Raw genomic sequence first — 19,215 nt, 5'->3', positions numbered from 1 at the left:
CCTTATTCACCGTCACAGTGTTCCACATAGAATTGCTTCTGATCAGGGAACTCATTGCACAAATCGTGAAGTGTGGCAGTGGGCGGCTGCTCGTGTAATCTAACCAAGCCCCTGTCCTGCCCTGCCCCATTCCTAAGCAGCTGGCATGCTGGAATGGTGGAATGCTGGAATGGCATTTTGCAGACTCAGTCCAACCGCTAGGTGGCGATGTTAGGGGAACATGGTTTTTGTTTTTTATTCCAAGTCCTTGGCCCTGTGTGAGATCAGACTTGAAAGCAGAGGTATAAACACAGTGCAAAAAATGAGCAGGATTTACTTAGAGAAGGAGAATACATTTATGCATTAGTGTGGGCAGGCCCATCATGAGAGAGATCTGCCATGAGAGGGCCAGTTAGCTGCCTGCCAGGAGAGAATATGGGAGAGGGTTGAGAAGGGCCCCTCCCATGTGCAGCAGTTCCCTTTATGGAGTAGGGGTGGTCTGCTAATTGAATATACAAACGGTGTGGAGTTTGTGCAGAGTTTAGTGTACCTGAGTTTCCTGACACCTGCGCATGGAGTTTACCTTCAATGTGTTCATCACCCATTCTCCTTCCTGGATGGGACACAAGTGCATCATGGGAGAGTAGGTGTACTGGATGGACACTGGATGCAAGCAGGGTGGAGTTGCAGTGTAAGGCTGCAGACAGAAGTTGTGGGGAAATCTCCCAGCTCATCTATTCCTGTCTTCCTTCTTGCCTAGTTCCACCATATCAACAATGCCTTGCAAGGCTTGGGTAAGATTCTCTAGGAGACTGTATATATTTTTATTCATCATCCAAGTTGTGGTCCAATTTTCTCCCATAGCTGGGATTGACAGGTCCAGGAATCAAGGGATGGAATTGGGAGTGGCACTCTATTACCCCTAGTACCCTCTAGACCAATTTTTTCTTCATTTCCCTGTGACCTTGTACCTTGGTATCCTAAAGACCTTAATTCTGAAGGGAGGAATGCTTCTACCAAGGGACAATATTTCCATTGAACTAGGAGGTACACCTGCCATCTGGCCTCTTTGGGCTCCTCATGACAGCCAACAGGAAAAGAAGGGAATTAGTGTGTTGGTAGGGATAATTGATCCTGCCTACCCAGGAGAAACTGGACTCGGGTAAGAATGTCTGGAATGCTGGAGATCCCCTTGGGTGTTGCCTCTTAGTGTTACCGGGGTCTGTGATGAGAGTCAGTGGAAAACCATAATTACCCAAGTTAGGCAAGGCTGCTAACAGCGCAAACCTCTCAAGAATGAAGATTGGATTGACAGTGAGGCAGAAAATCATAACCAGTTGAGGTGCTTGCTGAAAGCAAAGGGAATACAGAATGGATAGTGGTAGTTATAAATACTAGCAATGATCCCGTGACTAGTCTCAAAAACAAGAATTGTAGTTGTCACAAGTGTTTCTTTGTTAGGAAAATGTGTATGTATCTTTTTTCTTCTTTGTCTTATCCTTTTATCATATAAGCTTTACTGATTTTGTGTCATAGTATTTAAGTTATGGGATATCAAGGAGAACAATAAATGTCAGCTTTGCATCCTGTATTTTTTTTAAGAATTATTTTATTTATTTGAAAGACAGAGTTACAGAGAAAAGTAGAGCCAGAGAGAGAGAGAGAGAGAGAGAGAGAGAGAGGTCTTCCATTCTGCTGGTTCACTCCCCAAATGACCAATGGCCAGAGCTGAGCTGATCTGAAGCCAGGAGCTCCTTCCAAGTCTCCCACGTGGGTGCAGGGGCCCAAGGAGTTGCGCCGTCTTCTACTGCTTTCCCAGGCCACAGCCAAGAGCTGGATTGGAAGAGGAGCAGCCGAGACTCGAACCTGCACCCATATGGGATGCCAATGCTTGCAGGCTGGGTCTTTAACCTGCTGTGCCACGGCACTGGCCCCAAGCTTTGCATCCTTTTCTGGGGAAAGGGTTAGTACATGTTTGGTTGTGCACATTTTTAGTTGCGTCATGGTAGGGGGAAGAATGACTTTACCATTATCTTTATTAGGGACTATGGTTCAAGAAGATAGAGATGTCTGCCAGGTTGACAAAGGGTAGACTGGTGACAGTTCCTTATATGTATCAACTTGGCTGGGCCATGGGGTGCCTGGATTGTTCTGGATTTTTCTGGAATAGACTAACATTTAAACCAGTGGACTTTGAACAAAGCAAATTGTCCTCCATAATATGGGTGGGCCTCATATGGTCAGTTGAAGGCCTGACTAGAACAAAAAGACAGACCTCCCTTGGACAACAGAATTCTCCTGCAGGCTGACTTCAGACTTCATCTGCAACATTGGCTCTTCCTGTTTTATAATGGGCAGACTTTGGACTGGAGCAGGAGTGTCACTCTCCAGCGTCTTCAGCCTGCCAGGCTTCAGACTGGAATTCAACTGGGCATTCCTGGGTTTCCAGCCCGCAGTTTTGGACTTTCCAGTCTCCACGATCATACGAGCCAATTTCTACACTTGATCCCAACCAAAAGGCGAGAAGCGATCGAGCCAATTTCTTACAGTCATTCTCTTTCTAACATATGCTGTTGGTTCTGTTTCTCTGGGAAACCTTGACTAATACAGATTTTGGTACCTTCAGTGGTACCAGAGAAATAGAATGTTAAGGATAAATTTCTGGAGTTTCTGGAATTGGATTTCTAACCTGATTAGATTTAAATATGTTAATGATTTGTTTTCTGTAGTAAAGCAAGCACTGGTAGTCCACGATGTGACCATTCAGTGACTTCAGAGATGCATAAGATACTGTGCATAAGATACTTTTGAACGTTTTAGTGAAACTGATGAGGTTGGCTGATTGCTCCTAGTGTCCCCAAACAGTGAAAGGAATGGAAAGGATGAGCTCGGGGAGTTTTGTTTTGTTGTTTTGAGCTAAGGGATTTGAATTTCTGGCTCAAGTGCCACAGAAACAATCTGAAAATGTCTGTCTGCCCTTAAAGAGACCCTTACCTCCTATAGTCCCCGACTCAGCTGAATTTGGCTGAAAACCAAATCCAGATTCTCATCCTTCAGGTGCCTGAGTTGACAACACAAATTGACGTGCAACCCTCAGAGGGCGTCTGTTAAAGTGAGGGTATTGATTGGGAAGGAATGAGCACACGGGCAAACACAAAGCAGGAGGCACCGTGACCCTCAGCTTGGATGTGCTTCCTCTGCTGTGTAGAAGCAGCCTCCCCAGTGCTGTCTCAGGAGATTCTCCAGCATTGCCTGAGGAATCTGACTGCCTCCTTTGAGGGAACTGCCTCACAAGACAATGCTGATTCTTCTCAGGGCCTTTAGCCATCACTCTCTGCTTTTAGCCCTGTAAGGAGGCTCAAGTCCCAGCAACCCCTAAAGGGGAGGTACAAAGCATGGCCCATTTTAAGAAGTATGCTACACTTCAGAAAAACTATTTGGAATTTTCTGATTTATGCAGACATCAATCCAGGGAAGATGTGTGGGGATGGCTGCTAGGATGTGGAATGATGGGGGAGAGAACATAAAGTTGGGTCAGGCTGAATTTTTCCATATGAATCATCCACTAAAAAGACATTCTGCACTTAATGTGGCAGCTCACAGAGGAAGGGCTCCTCATGGCTTCTTGTTTTTTTTTTTTTTAAGATTTATTATTTATTTGAAAGTCAGAGTTACACAGAGAGAAGGAGAGACAGAGAGATAGATCTTCCATCCGATGGTTCACTCCCCAATTGGCCGCAATGGCCAGACCTGTACCGATCTGAAGCCGGGAGCAGGAGCTTCTTCCGGTCTCCTACACTGATGCAGGGGCCCAAGGACTTGGGACATCTTCTACTGTTTTCCCAGACCATAGCAGAGAGCTGGATCAGAAGTGGAGCAGCCGGGTTTTGAACCGGCGCCCATATGGGATGCCGGCGCTTCAGGCCAAGGCGTTAAACCTGCTGCACCACAGCACCGGCCCTGCTTCTTGTTTGAGTGGTTGGCTGACAAGGACCAAAATGTGGCCCATGGTCACTGAGCTAGAAATGCTGGACCTGCCTTTGCTCACCCTGCAGGAAGGGATTTGAATGCTAAGGGAGACTGGACTGTTGGAGTGCATTTGTTATTTAAGGCCTACTCACCCGTCTTGGGATAGTCCAGAAGACATACTTTTCTCATGAGTGTGAGAAATCAATTTGTGAGGGATCCCATTACTCCTGAAGGGCTCTTTGATTGCTGGGTAAAAGTTGAAAGTTGTTAAAATAAATCTCTTGATACCTACACACTCTCTTGGTTCTGTTTCTCTGGAGAACTCAGACTAATTCAGCTGATGTCAGCTGTGATGCCACCTGTATTGGTGGAGCAATGGAAAATACCTGGAATAGGATAGCTAAAGGATTCCAATAATAAAGATTTTTGAATTGGATAAGTGCCTTTTTTTTTAAACCAAAGCAGATCTTGTCAGTGTCCTCCAGGCCTTCCCACCACATGTAGAATAAACTCCAGACCTCATTACTGTTCACACATGGGTCCTTGAACCTTGTCTTTCGTCATTCTCCATCTTGGTACTTCTCCATGGGGGGTTTCTGTTCACTCGCAACAAGCCCAGGTTGTTCCTCTCAGTAGGTTCTCCTTCTCCACATACCCTCAGTGTTCTTTCCCGTACTTTATGGAAGTCCTCACATGTCATGCTCTCCACCTCTCTTACCAAAAACACACTGTTTACTCTCATCTGTGTCAATCGCTCTTCGTCATAGCATTGACTATCCTATGGTTACATTATACATTGCTGTATGGATGAGAGGATGGGTTGTTATTAGCAGTAGTAGTCCTTTTATTTATCATAAGTAATATCTAAGCTTCATGAGGGCAGGATCTTTTCTTTTTTTCCAGCTTTATTGACTTGTGATTGACATAAATTGTGTGTGTTGAATCAGGTGGCCAGTATGATAATTTGATAAATTTATTTACTGTATTGTGTAGTGATGACTGCAGTTACTCACATAACCACCCCTTTCTGAATGTGTGCAGTAAGAGTGCTTGAGATCTACACTCTTGATTAGGACACTTAAGATCTGTTCCCAGGTAGGCCTTTGCTGCTCAGTGTGGGTGTGACGTTTTCATACAATCAAGTGGAGGCCATGCATGTTTTGTTTGGCTAGAATACCACAGAAGAGATGTGTTCAGTGTTGTGATGTCACTGTGTCACTTTGGTTGCAGGACTAAGTTTAATCATTTACTTTTCCACTCTAAAGTCACTGTTTTATGTTTATAATTAAGTATCTCATGGAAAGCTATTTGATAGTGTGCAAACAAACATCCTATTATCATTTGACCCAGTAATTTTAGCATCCATGGATGGCTCGTGCCAGCAGCAAATTTTAAAAATTATTTATATGTTTTAATTTTTATTTGAAAGGTAGAGAGGTAGGAAAAGGGATCTTCCATCTGCAGGTTCATTCCCTAAAGGCCTTCAACAGTTGGGGCTGGGCCAGGCCAGGCCAAAGCCAGGAGCCCAGAACTCTATGCAAGCCTCCCATGTGGGTGTCAAGAGACCAATGTACTTGAGCCATCACTTTTTGCCTCCTAGAGTGTTTGTTAGCAGGAAGCTGGAATCAGAAGCAGAGCTGGGACTCAAACCCAGGCATTCTCATGTGGGATGACGAGCATCTCAAGAAGCAGCTTCTGTGTGCCACACGCCCACCCTACCAGCAACAGTTTTTACTGTAATATTTGCCTTAAAATGATCTTTCTTTCACCTTTGTTCCTTTTGTACTTATTATTTGGCATTCCACTATTGGGAAGCACTGTTCCTGTCTATTGTTTGTCTCCTTATCCAGTTATTTATTTATATCAGCATCTCACACCCAAGGTTATCTTTATTTTCTGCTACATTACCTTCTTGAACCCCTCCATTGTGTGACTATGTCCTTGTATGGCATGTTGTTTCCAGTATTTTATAATCATGTATTTTTGTGTGTTGTAAACATATTTTCAGGGAATACTACTAAAATTGGGATTGTTGGGTCAGAAAGTAAAGGCCTATGTAGTTTTCTTTTTTTTAAGATTTATTTATTTATTTGAAAGGCAGAGAGGCAGAGGCAGAGAGAGACAGAGGTAGAGAGGTCTTCCGTCTGATGGTTCATTCCCCATTGGCTGCAACGGCCAGAGCTACACTGATCCGAAGCAAGGAGCCAGGAGCTTCTTCCTGGTCTCCCATGTGAGTGCAGGGGCCCAAGAACTTGGCCATCTTCTACTGCTTTCCCAGGCCACAGCAGAGAGCTGGATTGGAAGAATCACTGCCTTTTAATATATTAAAAGGATATTATTATGTCTCATAAGCTATAGTTATGTTCAGAGTTCACAAAAGAAGTAACTCATCCTTGGGTTCTTCTTTATTTTTTTATTTTTATTTTTTTGACAGGCAGAGTGGATAGTGAGAGAGAGACAGGTCTTCCTTTGCCATTGGTTCACCCTCCAATGGCCGCTGCGGCCGGCACATCGTGCTGATCCGAAGCCAGGAACCAGGTGCTTCCTCGTGGTCTCCAATGCGGGTGCAGGGCCCAAGGACTTGGGCCATCCTCCACTGCCTTCCCAGGCCATAGCAGAGAGCTGGCCTGGAAGAGGGGCAACCGGGATAGAATCCGGCGCCCCGACCGGGACTAGAACCCGGTGTGCCAGTGCCGTAAGGCAGAGGATTAGCCTGTTAAGCCACGGCGCCGGCCGGGTTCTTCTTTAAAGACAGTTAAGTTTCTAAAAGGAAAGAAAGGGGAGGAAGGAATGGAAAAGAGGAAGTGGGGAGTGAAATCATCTTCGAGAAGCAATAACATAGATCAGCCCTTGTCTAGACAGGTGAGGAACACTTATTTTTTTTGGGGGGGGGGGCAATGGGTGGGAGTGTGGGCACAGTGGGAAGAATTACTATGTACATAATGTTGTATTTGAGACACATGCAAATTAAAAATAAATTTTAAAAAATGCTTGTTTACCCACAGCCTTGCCATCAGAAAGTGGTGTTGTACTTCAAAATGTTTTCCAGTTTCATTGTGGTTTTCTTTTTTTTAAAAAAAATTTTATTTAGTTATTTTACAGAGTTACAGACAGTGAGAGAGAGAGAGACAGAGAGAAAGGTCTTCCTTCCATTGGTTCACTCCCCAAATGGCCGACACGGCTGGTGTTGTGCTGATCCCAAGCCAGGAGCCAGGTGCTTCTTCCCGGTCTCCCATGCAGGGGCAGGGGCCCAAGCACTTCGACCATCTTCCACTGCTTTCCCAGGCCATAGCAGAGAGCTAGATTGGAAGAGGAGTAGCCGGGACTAGAACCCGGCGCCATATGGGATGTTGGCTCCGCAGGTGGAAGATTAACCTACTGTGCCATGGCACTGGCCCCCATTGTGTAGTTTTAATTTGCACTTTAATTAAGAGTGGATTGGAATATTTTATTCATATGTTTAAGGGTATATTTTATATCTTTTGTGGTGAGTTGCTTGTTTGTGTCTTTTGCCTATTTTTCTGTTGGATCTTAGTCTTTGTCCTATAGTTTTGTTTTTCGTTATTGCTGTTGTGCTTTTTAAAGATTTACTTATTTACTTTGAAAGTCAGAGTTACAGAGAGAGGGACAGAGAGAGAGAGAGAGAGAGAGAGAGATCTTCCAACTACTGGTTCACTCCCTAGCTGGCCTCAGCAGCCAGGGCTGGGCCAGGCTTGTGCCAGGAAACAGGAACTTCTTCCCTTCTTCTGGGTCTCCCATTTGGGTGGCAGGGGCGCAAACACTTGGGACATCCTCCGCTGCTAGGACATGAACTGGCAGTGGCTTTACCTACTATACCACCTCGCTGGCCCCTGTCCTGTAGTTTTTAAGATTCATTATATATGAGTGCATATTAGGGCTGTTAGTCATTTGTCTGTGGTGTACTTGTATTTTACATGTGCTTTTTCCTGGTTTGTCAAGTTTTTTTTTTTTTCTCTGTTTCTAGTGACTTTTTCTTGGTGCAATTAAAAATTTTTTTTTCGGGGGACCAGTGCTGTGGCACAGCGGGTTGAAGCCCCAGCCTGTGGCGCCAGCATCCCATGTGGGCACCAGTTCAAGTCCCAGCTGCTCCACTTCTGATCCAGCTCTCTGCTATGGCCTAGGAAGGCAGTGCAGGATGGCCCAATTCCTTGGACCCCTGCACCCGTGTGGGAGACCCAGAAGAAGCTCCTGGCTCCTGGCTTTGGATTGGCTGTTGCAGCCAATTGTGGAGTGAACCAGCGGATGGAGGTCCTCTCTCTCTCTCTCTCTCTGGCTCTACTTCTCTCTGTAACTCTGTCTTTCAGATAAATAAAATAAATCTTTAAAAAAATTAAAATTAAAACCTTTTTCTCTTGTAAAACTTTTTTAGAAAGAAAATTTGTCAACTTTTATTTTCTTTGCCTGTACCAAAGTTAAAGAGGAATTCATCTGTAATTTCTCTTTGTATTTAGATATAATTTCTCTTTGTACTTTGCATTTGGGTTTTTAGTTAATTTGGAGTTTGTCCTTGCATATGACATTATCTATTTTTGTCTTTCCCAATGACTCCCGGGTGCAAGTGCTCCAAGCATCATTTATTTAAAATGTCCATTTTGGGCTCAGTAATTTGAGATTCCACTTTTATCATCTGTGCTTGAATCTATTCCTGGACCTTCTGTGTGTCACTCAGTATTACACTTTAAATTACAGAAGCGTGATTGTGTGTTTTCATGTCTGCTGGGGTTGGTAATCTTTGATTTTCTTTTTGGGTATTATTTTCCTTACTATTCTTACATGTCTGTTTTTCCATTTAACTTCAGGATCATTTGCCTCTAGAAAGTTACTGTTGTTCTGATTGCATTCAATTTATAAATTAGGCAGAACTGACATCTCTATAGTGTACAGCCACTGGGTGCAAGGATAGGGTTGTCTTTCTAGAGTGTTTTCAAGCCTACATTTAGGTAGGCATATTTAAGTATGTCTTTTGTAGATTTTTCACATTTATAAATACTAAATCTTTTTTTAAAGATTAATTTATTTGAAAGAGTAACACAGAGAGAGAAGGAGAGGCAAAGAGAGGGAGAGAGAGGTCTTCCCTCCACTTGTTCACTCCCTAATTGGCCACAAGGGCCTGAGCTGAACCAATCTGAAGCCAGGAGCCAGGAGCTTTTTCCAGGTCTCCCATGCAGGTACAGAGGCCCAAGGACTTCGGCCATCTTCCACTTCTTTTCCAGACCATAGCAGAGAGCTGGGTAGAAGTGGACAGTCGGGACTTGAACCAGCACCCATATGGGATGCTGGCACTTCAGGCGGCAGCTTTACCTGCTATTACCACAGTACCTGTCCCAAATCTTCTTTATTGCTCTTATAAAATGTGTTTTCTCTACCATTGCATCCTTTAATGGTTTGTTGCTTATTTTAGGGCTGGTGATGTTTGTGTGTTAGTTGTGTATCTATTTTGCTGAATTTTTTTTTAGTTTGATTATAGATTCTATAGGACTTCCCAGACATACTCTCTATCATATCTAATAGAAATAACTTTACTACTGTTTTTGACTTTTAAAATGAATGATTTCTCTCTTTTTAATTGTACTGCCTAGTATCTCTAGTCCTGTTTTTAATAGTAGCAGAGATAATGAGTATCTTTGCCTTGTCCCTAATAGCAATAGAAATGCTTCTTGTGCTTCCTGATTAAATAAGACGCTGGCCTTAGTTTTCTTACTTTAGCATATTAAGAGAGTATCTTTATATACCTGTTTTCTTGAGTTTGTTAAAAATATCATCAGTGGATATTTAACTTTGTCAGAAGTATCCTCAGCGTCTGGAGGTATTTCTTTTTTGTGGAACTACTAATGTGGTGTATGATATTATTAGGTTGCTTAGTATTTTTTTTTTTGATAGGCAGAGTGGATAGTGAGAGAGAGAGACAGAGAGAAAGGTCTTCCTTTTTGCCGTTGGTTCACCCTCCAATGGCCACTACGGCCAGCTCATTGCACTGATCCGAAGCCAGGAGCCAGGTGCTTCTCCTGGTCTCCCATGCGGGTGCAGGGCCCAAGCACTTGGGCCATCCTCCACTGCCTTTCCGGGCCATAGCAGAGAGCTGGCCTGGAAGAGGGGCAACTAGGATAGAATCCGGCGCCCCGACCGGGACTAGAACCCGGTGTGCCAGAGCCGCAAGGCGGAGGATTAGCCTGTTAAGCCACGGCGCCGGCCTAGGTTGCTTAGTATTGAATCATCTACTGTGCCTGGACTTTATTCCACTGAGTCACAGCAGACCCTTCTCTCAGTGTTCTCTGGTTTTCTATTTGCTAATTACAGAGTTTTATATCAATGTAAATGAGTGATTTTGGTCTGCAGTTTTCTTTTTTTGTACTATCTTTATTCTTTAATAGCCAATGCTATACTTGCCTTATGTAAAAGAAAATTACTTGGCTTGGCTTTTGTGTAAAAGAAATTTGGAAGTTTTCATTCATTTTCATTGCTTTGGAAAAATGTGTAGATCATGGGATTTCTTTTATCTCATTGAAGGTTTGGTGAATTCCTGTGGATCCATTTGGTCTGGTATTTTTCATTGTGTTGGTTCCTAAATAATATTCTCTAGTTTCTTCTATGAAAATTGGCCTGTTTCAGCTTTCTAAACTTAGTGACATAAGTTTTGTTAGATATTATCAGCTTGCTATTTCTTATTTTTGTGACTTCTCTTCTTTTTCTTCAGTTTGTTTAATATATTTCTTAAAAATAGAATTTTTTATTTGTATTTTTACTTCTTTTCCAATTTTATCTTTGTTTCCTTTATGTAAAATTTTTTTTAAATTTTAAATGTGGGGGGAGATATCTTCCATTTACTTGTTCATTTTCCAAATGGCTGTACCAGCTGTGGCTGGGCCAGGCTGAAAGTAGGATCCACTGGGATCTCCCATGTGAGTAACAGGACCACAAGCACCTAAGCCATCATCTACTGCTCCCCAGACACGGTAGCAGGGAGCAGAGTGGCTAGGACTCAATGGCACTCCAGTGCGGGATGCAGACATCCCAAGGGATGGCTTGACTTGCTGTGATGTGACACCTGCCACTGTTGTTTGCTTTCTTGTTCTTTATTCTTGTACTTTCTTTTGCTTAGTTTTCTTCCTTTATTTTTTGAGATGGGAATTTACTTATTTTCATTCTTTTATTTATATTTGTTTGGTTAGTGCTGTGAGTTGCCCCTGTTAATTGGTTTGATGGCATTCCTTAGATTCTTACTGTCATTTTATTTTCCTAACTTTGTATTTTTGTAAGCCCTCTTTTGTCCAATTTCTGTTCTCGATTTTTGAGTTTCTGCTTCTAAGTATTTTTCATATCTCTGTATTTGAGAATTTTAACTATTTGACATATGGTCTTAACAGTTTTCTTCTGCTTCATGATTATTTTTTCTGGATGAGATTTTTGTTCATATGTGTGAAATTGTGTTGTTTAGCTTTTACCATGAACTCTGTATGGACTTGTTAATTTTTCTCTTGCTTATTTTCATTATTTTGGGATGTTTAATGATGCTCTTTCCGTCAGTGTAGCAATGTCTACATGTCTTAGTAGCTATCTTACATTTGCTTGGTCGTGGTGGCGATGGTGATCTTAAATTTGTTTGGTGGTGGTGGCGGTGGTGATGCGACTTCTTCGCTTTTCTGGTTTTCTTTTGTCTTGCAGGATTCTTTGTGCTTTGCTTTTCCCCAACCACTGAATCACTAAAGGGCTGTGCAGGACAGCTTTCCCACTGCCCTTTCTCACTTGTAGTTCTTTTTTTTTTTTTTTTTTTTTTTTTTTTTTTTTTTTTTTGACAGGCAGAGTGGATAGTGAGAGAGAGAGACAGAGAGAAAGGTCTTCCTTTTTGCCGTTGGTTCACCCTCCAATGGCCGCTATGGCCGGCGCATTGTGCTGATCCGAAGCCAGGAGCCAGGTGCTTCTCCTGGTCTCCCATGTGGGTGCAGGGCCCAAGGACTTGGGCCATCCTCCACTGCCTTCCCGGGCCATAGCAGAGAGCTGGCCTGGAAGAGGGGCAACTGGGATAGAATCCGGCACCCCAACCGGGACTAGAACCCGGTGTGCCGGCGCCACAAGGCGGAGGATTAGCCTGTTAAGCCACGGCGCCGGCCACTTGTAGTTCTTAAGAATGGCTGTAGGATGTGCTGAGACTGGACCAACTCGGACTGTAGTCCAGTGCCCTCCTAAAAACAGAAAGGCCTCTGTTTCTTTGGCCCAGCATTTTATATGGCCCCAAGGGCAAAATACTCAGGACAGGCCTCTTTGTGGTCTCTCACCATCCAAGTGGGGCATATATAGAGATCATTTGCCCCGGGCATCTTTCCTGAGCTTTGCAGGAATGACTCACCGCAAATCCTAGGCTGTAGCTTCTTGCTACCCATCTGTAGATGGACCTACTGGCTATAACGTATGTGTGCTCCATCTTGCCAATCTCAGGCCCATCACTGGTGCATGGTGACTCTGCCTCTAAGGTGCTCGTTCCCTTTTGTGTGTCTCTTGCAGCTCCTTCAGCCTCAGGGCTCTCAAGTCCTGTGCTTGTCACCAGGGCTCTGATTTACCTGAGCCCCCAGTGTGATGTATTTGGAGATGGCGTCTAGGGAAGTACATAAGGTTACATGAGATTTTGAGAGTGGGATCCTCAAAATGGAATTAGTGGCCTTATAAAAACAACACCAGAGAGCTCCTTCCCTTTCTCCTGACACACAGAAAAGAACATGTGAGCATTCAATAAGGCAGTACATGTGTACATGCCAAGAACAGAGGTCTCAAAATGAAACTTGCCTTGGTGGCACCTTGACCTAGGGTTTCTAGTATTCAGATCAGTGAGAAATCAATTTATGCCATCGGAGCCACCTAGTCTATAGTACTTTATTCTGAGAGCCTGAGCAGACTAATGTACCTACATATATATTATTAGGTGCCATACACCTTTATATACTGCTTTGTCACAATTTTGTTTATAATAGTGAAAGATTGGATAGATGAGAATATCTCTTAGTAGGTGATTGATAAGTCAGTTATAACAGAAATATATCCTGGAGTACCATCCATTCATGAAAAATGATGCATTTTTTATTAACTGATATAAAAGTATACAATATATTGAGGGAAAAAAGCAGTTCATAAAATGGCTCACAGATTATATTCCATTTTTTAAGGTTTTAAAATAAAATATACCCAAAAGGTTAAGAATAGATTCTACTGAGTGTGAGATTACATATAATTTCTATTGTCTTTCATACTTTTGGATTTATCTATTCTTTTCACCTTGACAGCATTTGAAAAACATTTTAAAATACTGAATAGGAAATTTCTGTTTTGCAGGAAAATATTTTTGTTTTATAGTAATTAATTTATCTGGATTGAGTTATGCAAGAAATGAGACTTGAGGTTAAAAGGCTAGGAACCACCCTTTAATAGAGTTGACAGTTTTAGCAGTAAACATCTGGCAACCCTATCTTAAGGCAAATGTTTTTAAAATATATTTAAAGTTGGAAAGTGTTAGTGGGGGGCAGTCTTTTTTATTTATTTATTTATTTATTTGAAAGGCAGAGCTACAGAGAGGCAGATAGAGGGAGAAGTCTTCCATCTACTAATTCACTCCCCAGATTGCCGCAATAGCTGGAGCTGAGACGATCCGAAGCCAGGAGCCAGGAGCCTCTTCTGGGTCTCCCACACAGGTGCAGGGGCCCAAGGACTTGGACCATATTTCACTGCTTTCGCAGGCCATCGCAGAGAGCTAGATCAGAAGTAGAGCTCCTGGGACTTGAACCAGCACCCATATGGGATGCCAGCACTGCGGGCAGCAGCTTTATTGGCTAGGTCACAGCGCCAGCCCCAACCCTAGTCTTCTCTAATGTGCATGAGAGGAAGGTCATGCTCACAGAGTTTGGTGACTGTCTCAGTCACCCAGCAGTTCAAGGCAGTCCAGAGCCCAGCTCAGTCCTGGACACTCATGCTGCCCTGTGTTGTCTGCCAGCCTTTGATGCTAGCCTGCTAAATAATGCCTAATCCCAGCCCATCAAGTTCCAGGTTTTTAAATTTTGCAGATATTTCAAGGACATATTTATTTCAGAGTTACTCTAAGTGGTATATTTATTACTTAAATTTTTATATGTGTCTTATATATAGGATGATGGGACATAAGGGTTAAAAAATTGTTATTGTATCTAAGCACCATTGTCACTGTCTTCAATAAAGCTCCAAAGTAATTTGATATGACCTGCCCAAATTGTTTTATTTAGTTATGCTGATGAAATTCTATAAATTTGATTGAGAAGATGGCCTTGAAACATTTAAAGAAATGTTTGCAATGAAAATACTTTTAAAGTAAAATAAGTTCTTGTTTGTAAACCTCTCCTACCAGCATTCTCTATGAGCTAGAAGAAAAGAAGTGGGTTGTGCACTGGGGAGATAGGTGGGTCCTACCCTTGAGCCCCTGTGGCCCATTGTCCTTGATGAACTTTTAGGACCTGAGGTGAACATATTGTAGCAGCCAGCACCACTGAAACAGATCCCTCACACAGCAACTTTGGCTTTTATGGAGGCTGATTCTAGAGACAGAAGGGTACAAAAGTTGAGTGCCTGGGGGCTTCACATCTCTGCTGCACCGCGTACCCTTACTGTGTGGCGTAATCATATGTAATCGAACAGTGTAATTCACAGTGTGTGTGAAATGAGGCCATTACTGCCCCCCCCCCCCCGATTGTTGTCGCAGTGAAACTGCAGCATAGGTCAAGTGTGTCATGCAGTGCCTTGCCTGGACTTAGAAAAGCTAACACATATAGCACTTCTTTTTATCCGGATCCACTATGTTAGGATTTCATAAGCAGAACTAATTTGGGAGGCAGTATGTGAGATCACTGAGAACTACTCATCAGTATCATTACTCACTAAATGTTCTTTCGAGTGGGCAATGCTCACTTCCTTGACAAGTGTAGTCAGATTTTCTTGAGGAATTCAGCTGTGTAGTTGCTAAAAACAAATTAATTATACTAGAATGTGTAACCTGCCTTAATATTCCTTTAGCGCCACAAAAATGTAAAGAAACTGTCTTACAGACAACAACTCTCAACGTTGAATGTTGTCTACAGTATATTCTTTTGTCTGTTTTGTATTTTTTTTTAAGATTTATGTTATTTATTTATTTGAACGAGTTACACAGTGAAGTAGAGACAGACAGAGCTCTTCCATCTGCTGGTTCACTCCCCAAATGCCTGCAATGGCCAAAGCTGAGCCACGCGAGTAGGTGCAGGGGCCCAAGCCTTGGGCCATCTTCCACTGCTTTCCCAGGCCACAGCAGAAAGCTAGATCAGAAGTGGGGCAGCCAGGACTTCAGCCAGCACCCATACAGGATGCTGGTGCTCCAGGCTGGGGCTTTAACCCACTGCGCCACAGCACCGGCCCCTATAGTGTACTTTTATCAGTGAATATAACTGAATGAAGACTACCCTGTAGCATTTAGAACTGTTTTCTAGGAGTTAAGTTGTAAACTTTATATTTCCTGTATTTCATATGTACAGTTTTAAGAGCAAAATAATGCTTCCCACCATACCCTTCTTCCCACCTTCCCTTCCTCCTTCTTTCCTTATTTTTCTTTTAATTTTTCAATGATATATTTTCAATTTTCTTTCTAATACAAGCTTAGCCCTCCATCAAATAAAGAACTAAACTAATAGTAACTAGAAAGACCACTGTTCCTCAAGAGTAAAGACAAGGGCTATAAACAATAATCAAATCTTGAAATGTTGATTTTGCTCACATGCATTACTTTTTAAAAATTTTTTAAAAGATTTATTTTTCTATTGTTTATTTGAAGACAGAGTTACAGAGAGAGGTAGAGACAGAGAGGTCTTTTATCCACTGGTTCACTCTCCAAATGGTTGCAATGGCCAGAGCTGAACTGAGCTGATCCGAAGCCAGGAGCCAGGAGCTGCTTCCGGGTCTCTCACGTGGATGCAGGGGCCCAAAGACTTGGGCCATCTTCTACTGCTTTCCCAGGCCATAGCAGAGAGCTAGATTGGAAGTGGAGCATCCAGGGCTCAAACCGGCGCCCATAAGGGAGGCCGGTGCTGCAGGCTGGGGCTTTAACCTGCTGTGCCACAGCACCAGCCCCACATTACATTTTTTGTACTCTGCATATTAGTTAGCACAAATCAGTGAAAATGTATGATATTTGTCTTTTAGGAACTGGCTTATTTCACTATACACAATTCTCCAGTTGCATCCATTTTGCTGTGAAACGCAGGATCTCTCTCTCTCTCTCTCTCTCTCTTTTTTACAGCTAAGTAGTAAAACTCTTGAGGGCTGATTATGTTGTCTTGTCATTTAAAGAGCTCCATAATCTTATACTTGCTTTTTTTAAAAATTTATTTATTTATTTGACAGGCAGAGTGTTACAGAGAGGCAGAGGTAGAGAGATGAGAAGGTAGAAAGGGATAAGGAGAGGTAGAGATGGGAGGTCTTGTATTCGATGGCCACAGCATCTGGGGAGTGCATCAAACCAAAGCCAAGAGCCAGGAGCTTCCTCCTGGTCTCCCATGCAGGTGCAGGGGCCAAAGGACTTGGGCCATCTATTGCTTTCCCGTGCCATAGCAGAGAGCTGGATCAGAAGTAGAGCAGCCAGTACTTGAACCAGCACCCACATGGGATGCCAGCACTGCAGACTGCGGCTTTCCCCACTATGCCACAGCACTGGCCTCTTATACTTGGTTTTAAGACAAGAGAGTTATTGGAAACATACTGTTCTCTTCTAAAATGAATGGAATAGACCACACTGAATGTTAGCCATTCTTCTCATCTATGATCCTTTAGATTTATCTAAGAAGCTAGCATTCAACTTAGATGTATGTTTGGTTTATTAGTACTCAATTCTTTAATGAAACAGCTTCATATAATATTGTTTTGGAGAGCCTACTGAATTTTAACACTGTTCTTATAACCTTCCCCTAAGGTATTCCCATCTGTCAGCAGCATTTAATTTGGAATAACCTGGAACTTGAAGATGATTATTGCTTGAATGATTACAAGTGAGTGTAATTGAGTAGTAGCTGTTTTATAGGCTCTTGATTTGTGATCCCATGTCAGTGTTCTTCTTCTGCATCCTTGAAATGTGTCTCCTGAGCAGTGCTGAGACTCAGCTTTCATTATAAATCCTGAACTCTACATGTGGTGGCTCCATACCCCACACCACCTGATCTCGAACCTTAGATACTGTTGGTTTACCTTATCATTTTTCATGCCAACCTGTGTATCCCTTGCCTTTTTACATCTTCCTGTTACCTTCTTGCCTTCTTTGTGCCTTGAAATATTGACCAGTTCCCACCTGGACTTGTTTATTTCCTTTCCCTTTTCACAAGAACCTGGGGAAAGAGAGAATTGCTCTCCACCAAGTCTTGCATTGTTCACCAAGTCCTTCTGTTACTGATACTGTGTGCACCAATCCCTGCAGACACACTTTCTGACCTTGGTTTCTTCTTTATGCTTTCTCTCACATAACTTGTCACTCTTCTTAAAAACAAAAGGGTAAAAGGCAACGTTTTATGGGTAAGAAGAGCCCTAGGAGTCAGGATACCTTGTAAATTTGCTGTTTTTCTGTTTTCTATTTTATTAGATGGATAGAGTGTTCTCCTTTGGGTCTTGGGCAAGCCACTTTTCTGGGCCTTACCTGTGAATGGAGGAGGTTAAACCTTTATTCTGGGTCCTTGTATCATATTTAAGACTTTTGAGAACCTTTTAACTTTATCATCATTTATACAATATGCTAACATTTTATATTTATTCGCATTGCTGTATCTTTTTCATATATTAACAGTAGGTACTATGCCTGATAAGCGATCCCATAATTATGTGTATATTTGACCCTGAATGTGTTTGGACTATTATGGTTATATTGTTGTGTTAACTGTCCACAGCATTTCAGAAGGTTGTACCTTGAAGCTGGTATTGGCTATGCGTGGCGGACCCATAAATACTAGAAGAGGTACGTTATATATGTTAAAGCAACTTGACAAAAACACCCTTCGAGTCAGTGAGTGTCTTTATAGCCTTCAGCTTTACTCAAGTTCCTTCTCTGCTATTAGGTCTCAGAAGAATTACTTTTATTTCTCTGGACATTTTTATTTAAAACCTAAGTGCATAAAGGTTGGAACCCTAAAATATGGTCCAGAAAAGCTCATGGCTTCTTTCTTGTTTTTTTTGTTTTTTTTTTTTAAGATTTATTTGAGAGGCAGAGTTACAGAGAGATCGATCTTCCATCCGTTGGTTCACTCCCCAGTTGGCTGCAATAGCTGGAGTTGGGCCAATCCGAAGCCAGGAGCCAGGATCTCCTTCCCACGTAGGTGCAGAGGCCCAACCACTTGGCCATCTTCTGCTGCTTTCCCAGGCCATCAGCAGGCATCTGGGCTAGAAGTGGAGCAGCCGGGACTCAAACCAGTGCCCATATGGGATGCCAGCACTGCAGGCTGGGGCTTTAACCCACTGAGCCACAGTGCTGGCCCCTCACATGACTTCTAATTCAAAGCTAAACCAGTATAGGGAGGAGAATGGAATAACAACGTGTCACGCTAACATTGTGTTTAGGTTCAAACCAATCTTGCTTTGTTTACTTACTGAGTCTTCAGTTCCTAGGATAATCATTGTTACATAACAGTCCAGAGTCACTGGTTTACTTGGTTTGTGATGCATCTGGGTTTTATGGATATTATCCTGTCCCTGTGGAATCCTTCCTCAGAATAGGGGTCATCGCTGGCACCTGTTCATTCATTCAGTGAGCATCTACTTAGATGTTCAGTGCAGTGTATCAAGAGCTGTGCTTCAAGACACTACTGACCATAAGTGTATAAAGAACAGCATAAGCTGAAGTGATTGTCAACACGATGCAAGAAGCAGATGGTAATGTTATCACCATGTCTTTAGAAGTAGCAGAGTAGGAATGGTCCTTGGAGAGGATGACACGAGTGGAGACTTAAGTGATGAAAGGTTCTAGCCCAAGAAGAGCAGGGAGTATTCACGTTGGTTCCTGATCCAGTGGAGGGGACTCCTCAGAGCAGTCCTACTATGTGTGCCTCATTTGGGGAAACCCTTGGGATTTGTTTGGTCCTTGACTAACTTGAAAACTGAAGTATTGCTTCCACGGCTACATCAGACTTTATCCCCGTGCTTCATAATTTTGGTTAGAAAGGAGGATTATTTTCATGTTTTTCTTAACTACCTTAAAGGGATTTTGTGATATGTTTCTTTGGCTGTTGA

At 42.7% G+C, this 19,215-nt stretch overlaps 1 protein-coding gene across 1 annotated transcript in view; it reads left to right on the top strand.

Annotated features, from left to right (window-relative positions):
- Positions 1 to 19,215, top strand: part of ZFAND4 (zinc finger AN1-type containing 4) — a 70,841-nt gene that overhangs the window by 24,829 nt on the left and 26,797 nt on the right. Inside the window, exons 3-4 of the mRNA XM_062214325.1 lie at positions 16,919 to 16,994; positions 17,880 to 17,947. Of these exons, the coding sequence (XP_062070309.1) occupies positions 16,919 to 16,994; positions 17,880 to 17,947 (144 nt within the window). The remainder of the gene's footprint in view (positions 1 to 16,918; positions 16,995 to 17,879; positions 17,948 to 19,215) is intronic.

The sequence above is a fragment of the Lepus europaeus genome, chromosome 17 (assembly GCF_033115175.1).
Source record: "Lepus europaeus isolate LE1 chromosome 17, mLepTim1.pri, whole genome shotgun sequence".
Lineage (NCBI taxonomy): Eukaryota > Metazoa > Chordata > Mammalia > Lagomorpha > Leporidae > Lepus > Lepus europaeus.
This window is presented reverse-complemented; position numbering and strand designations above follow the sequence as displayed.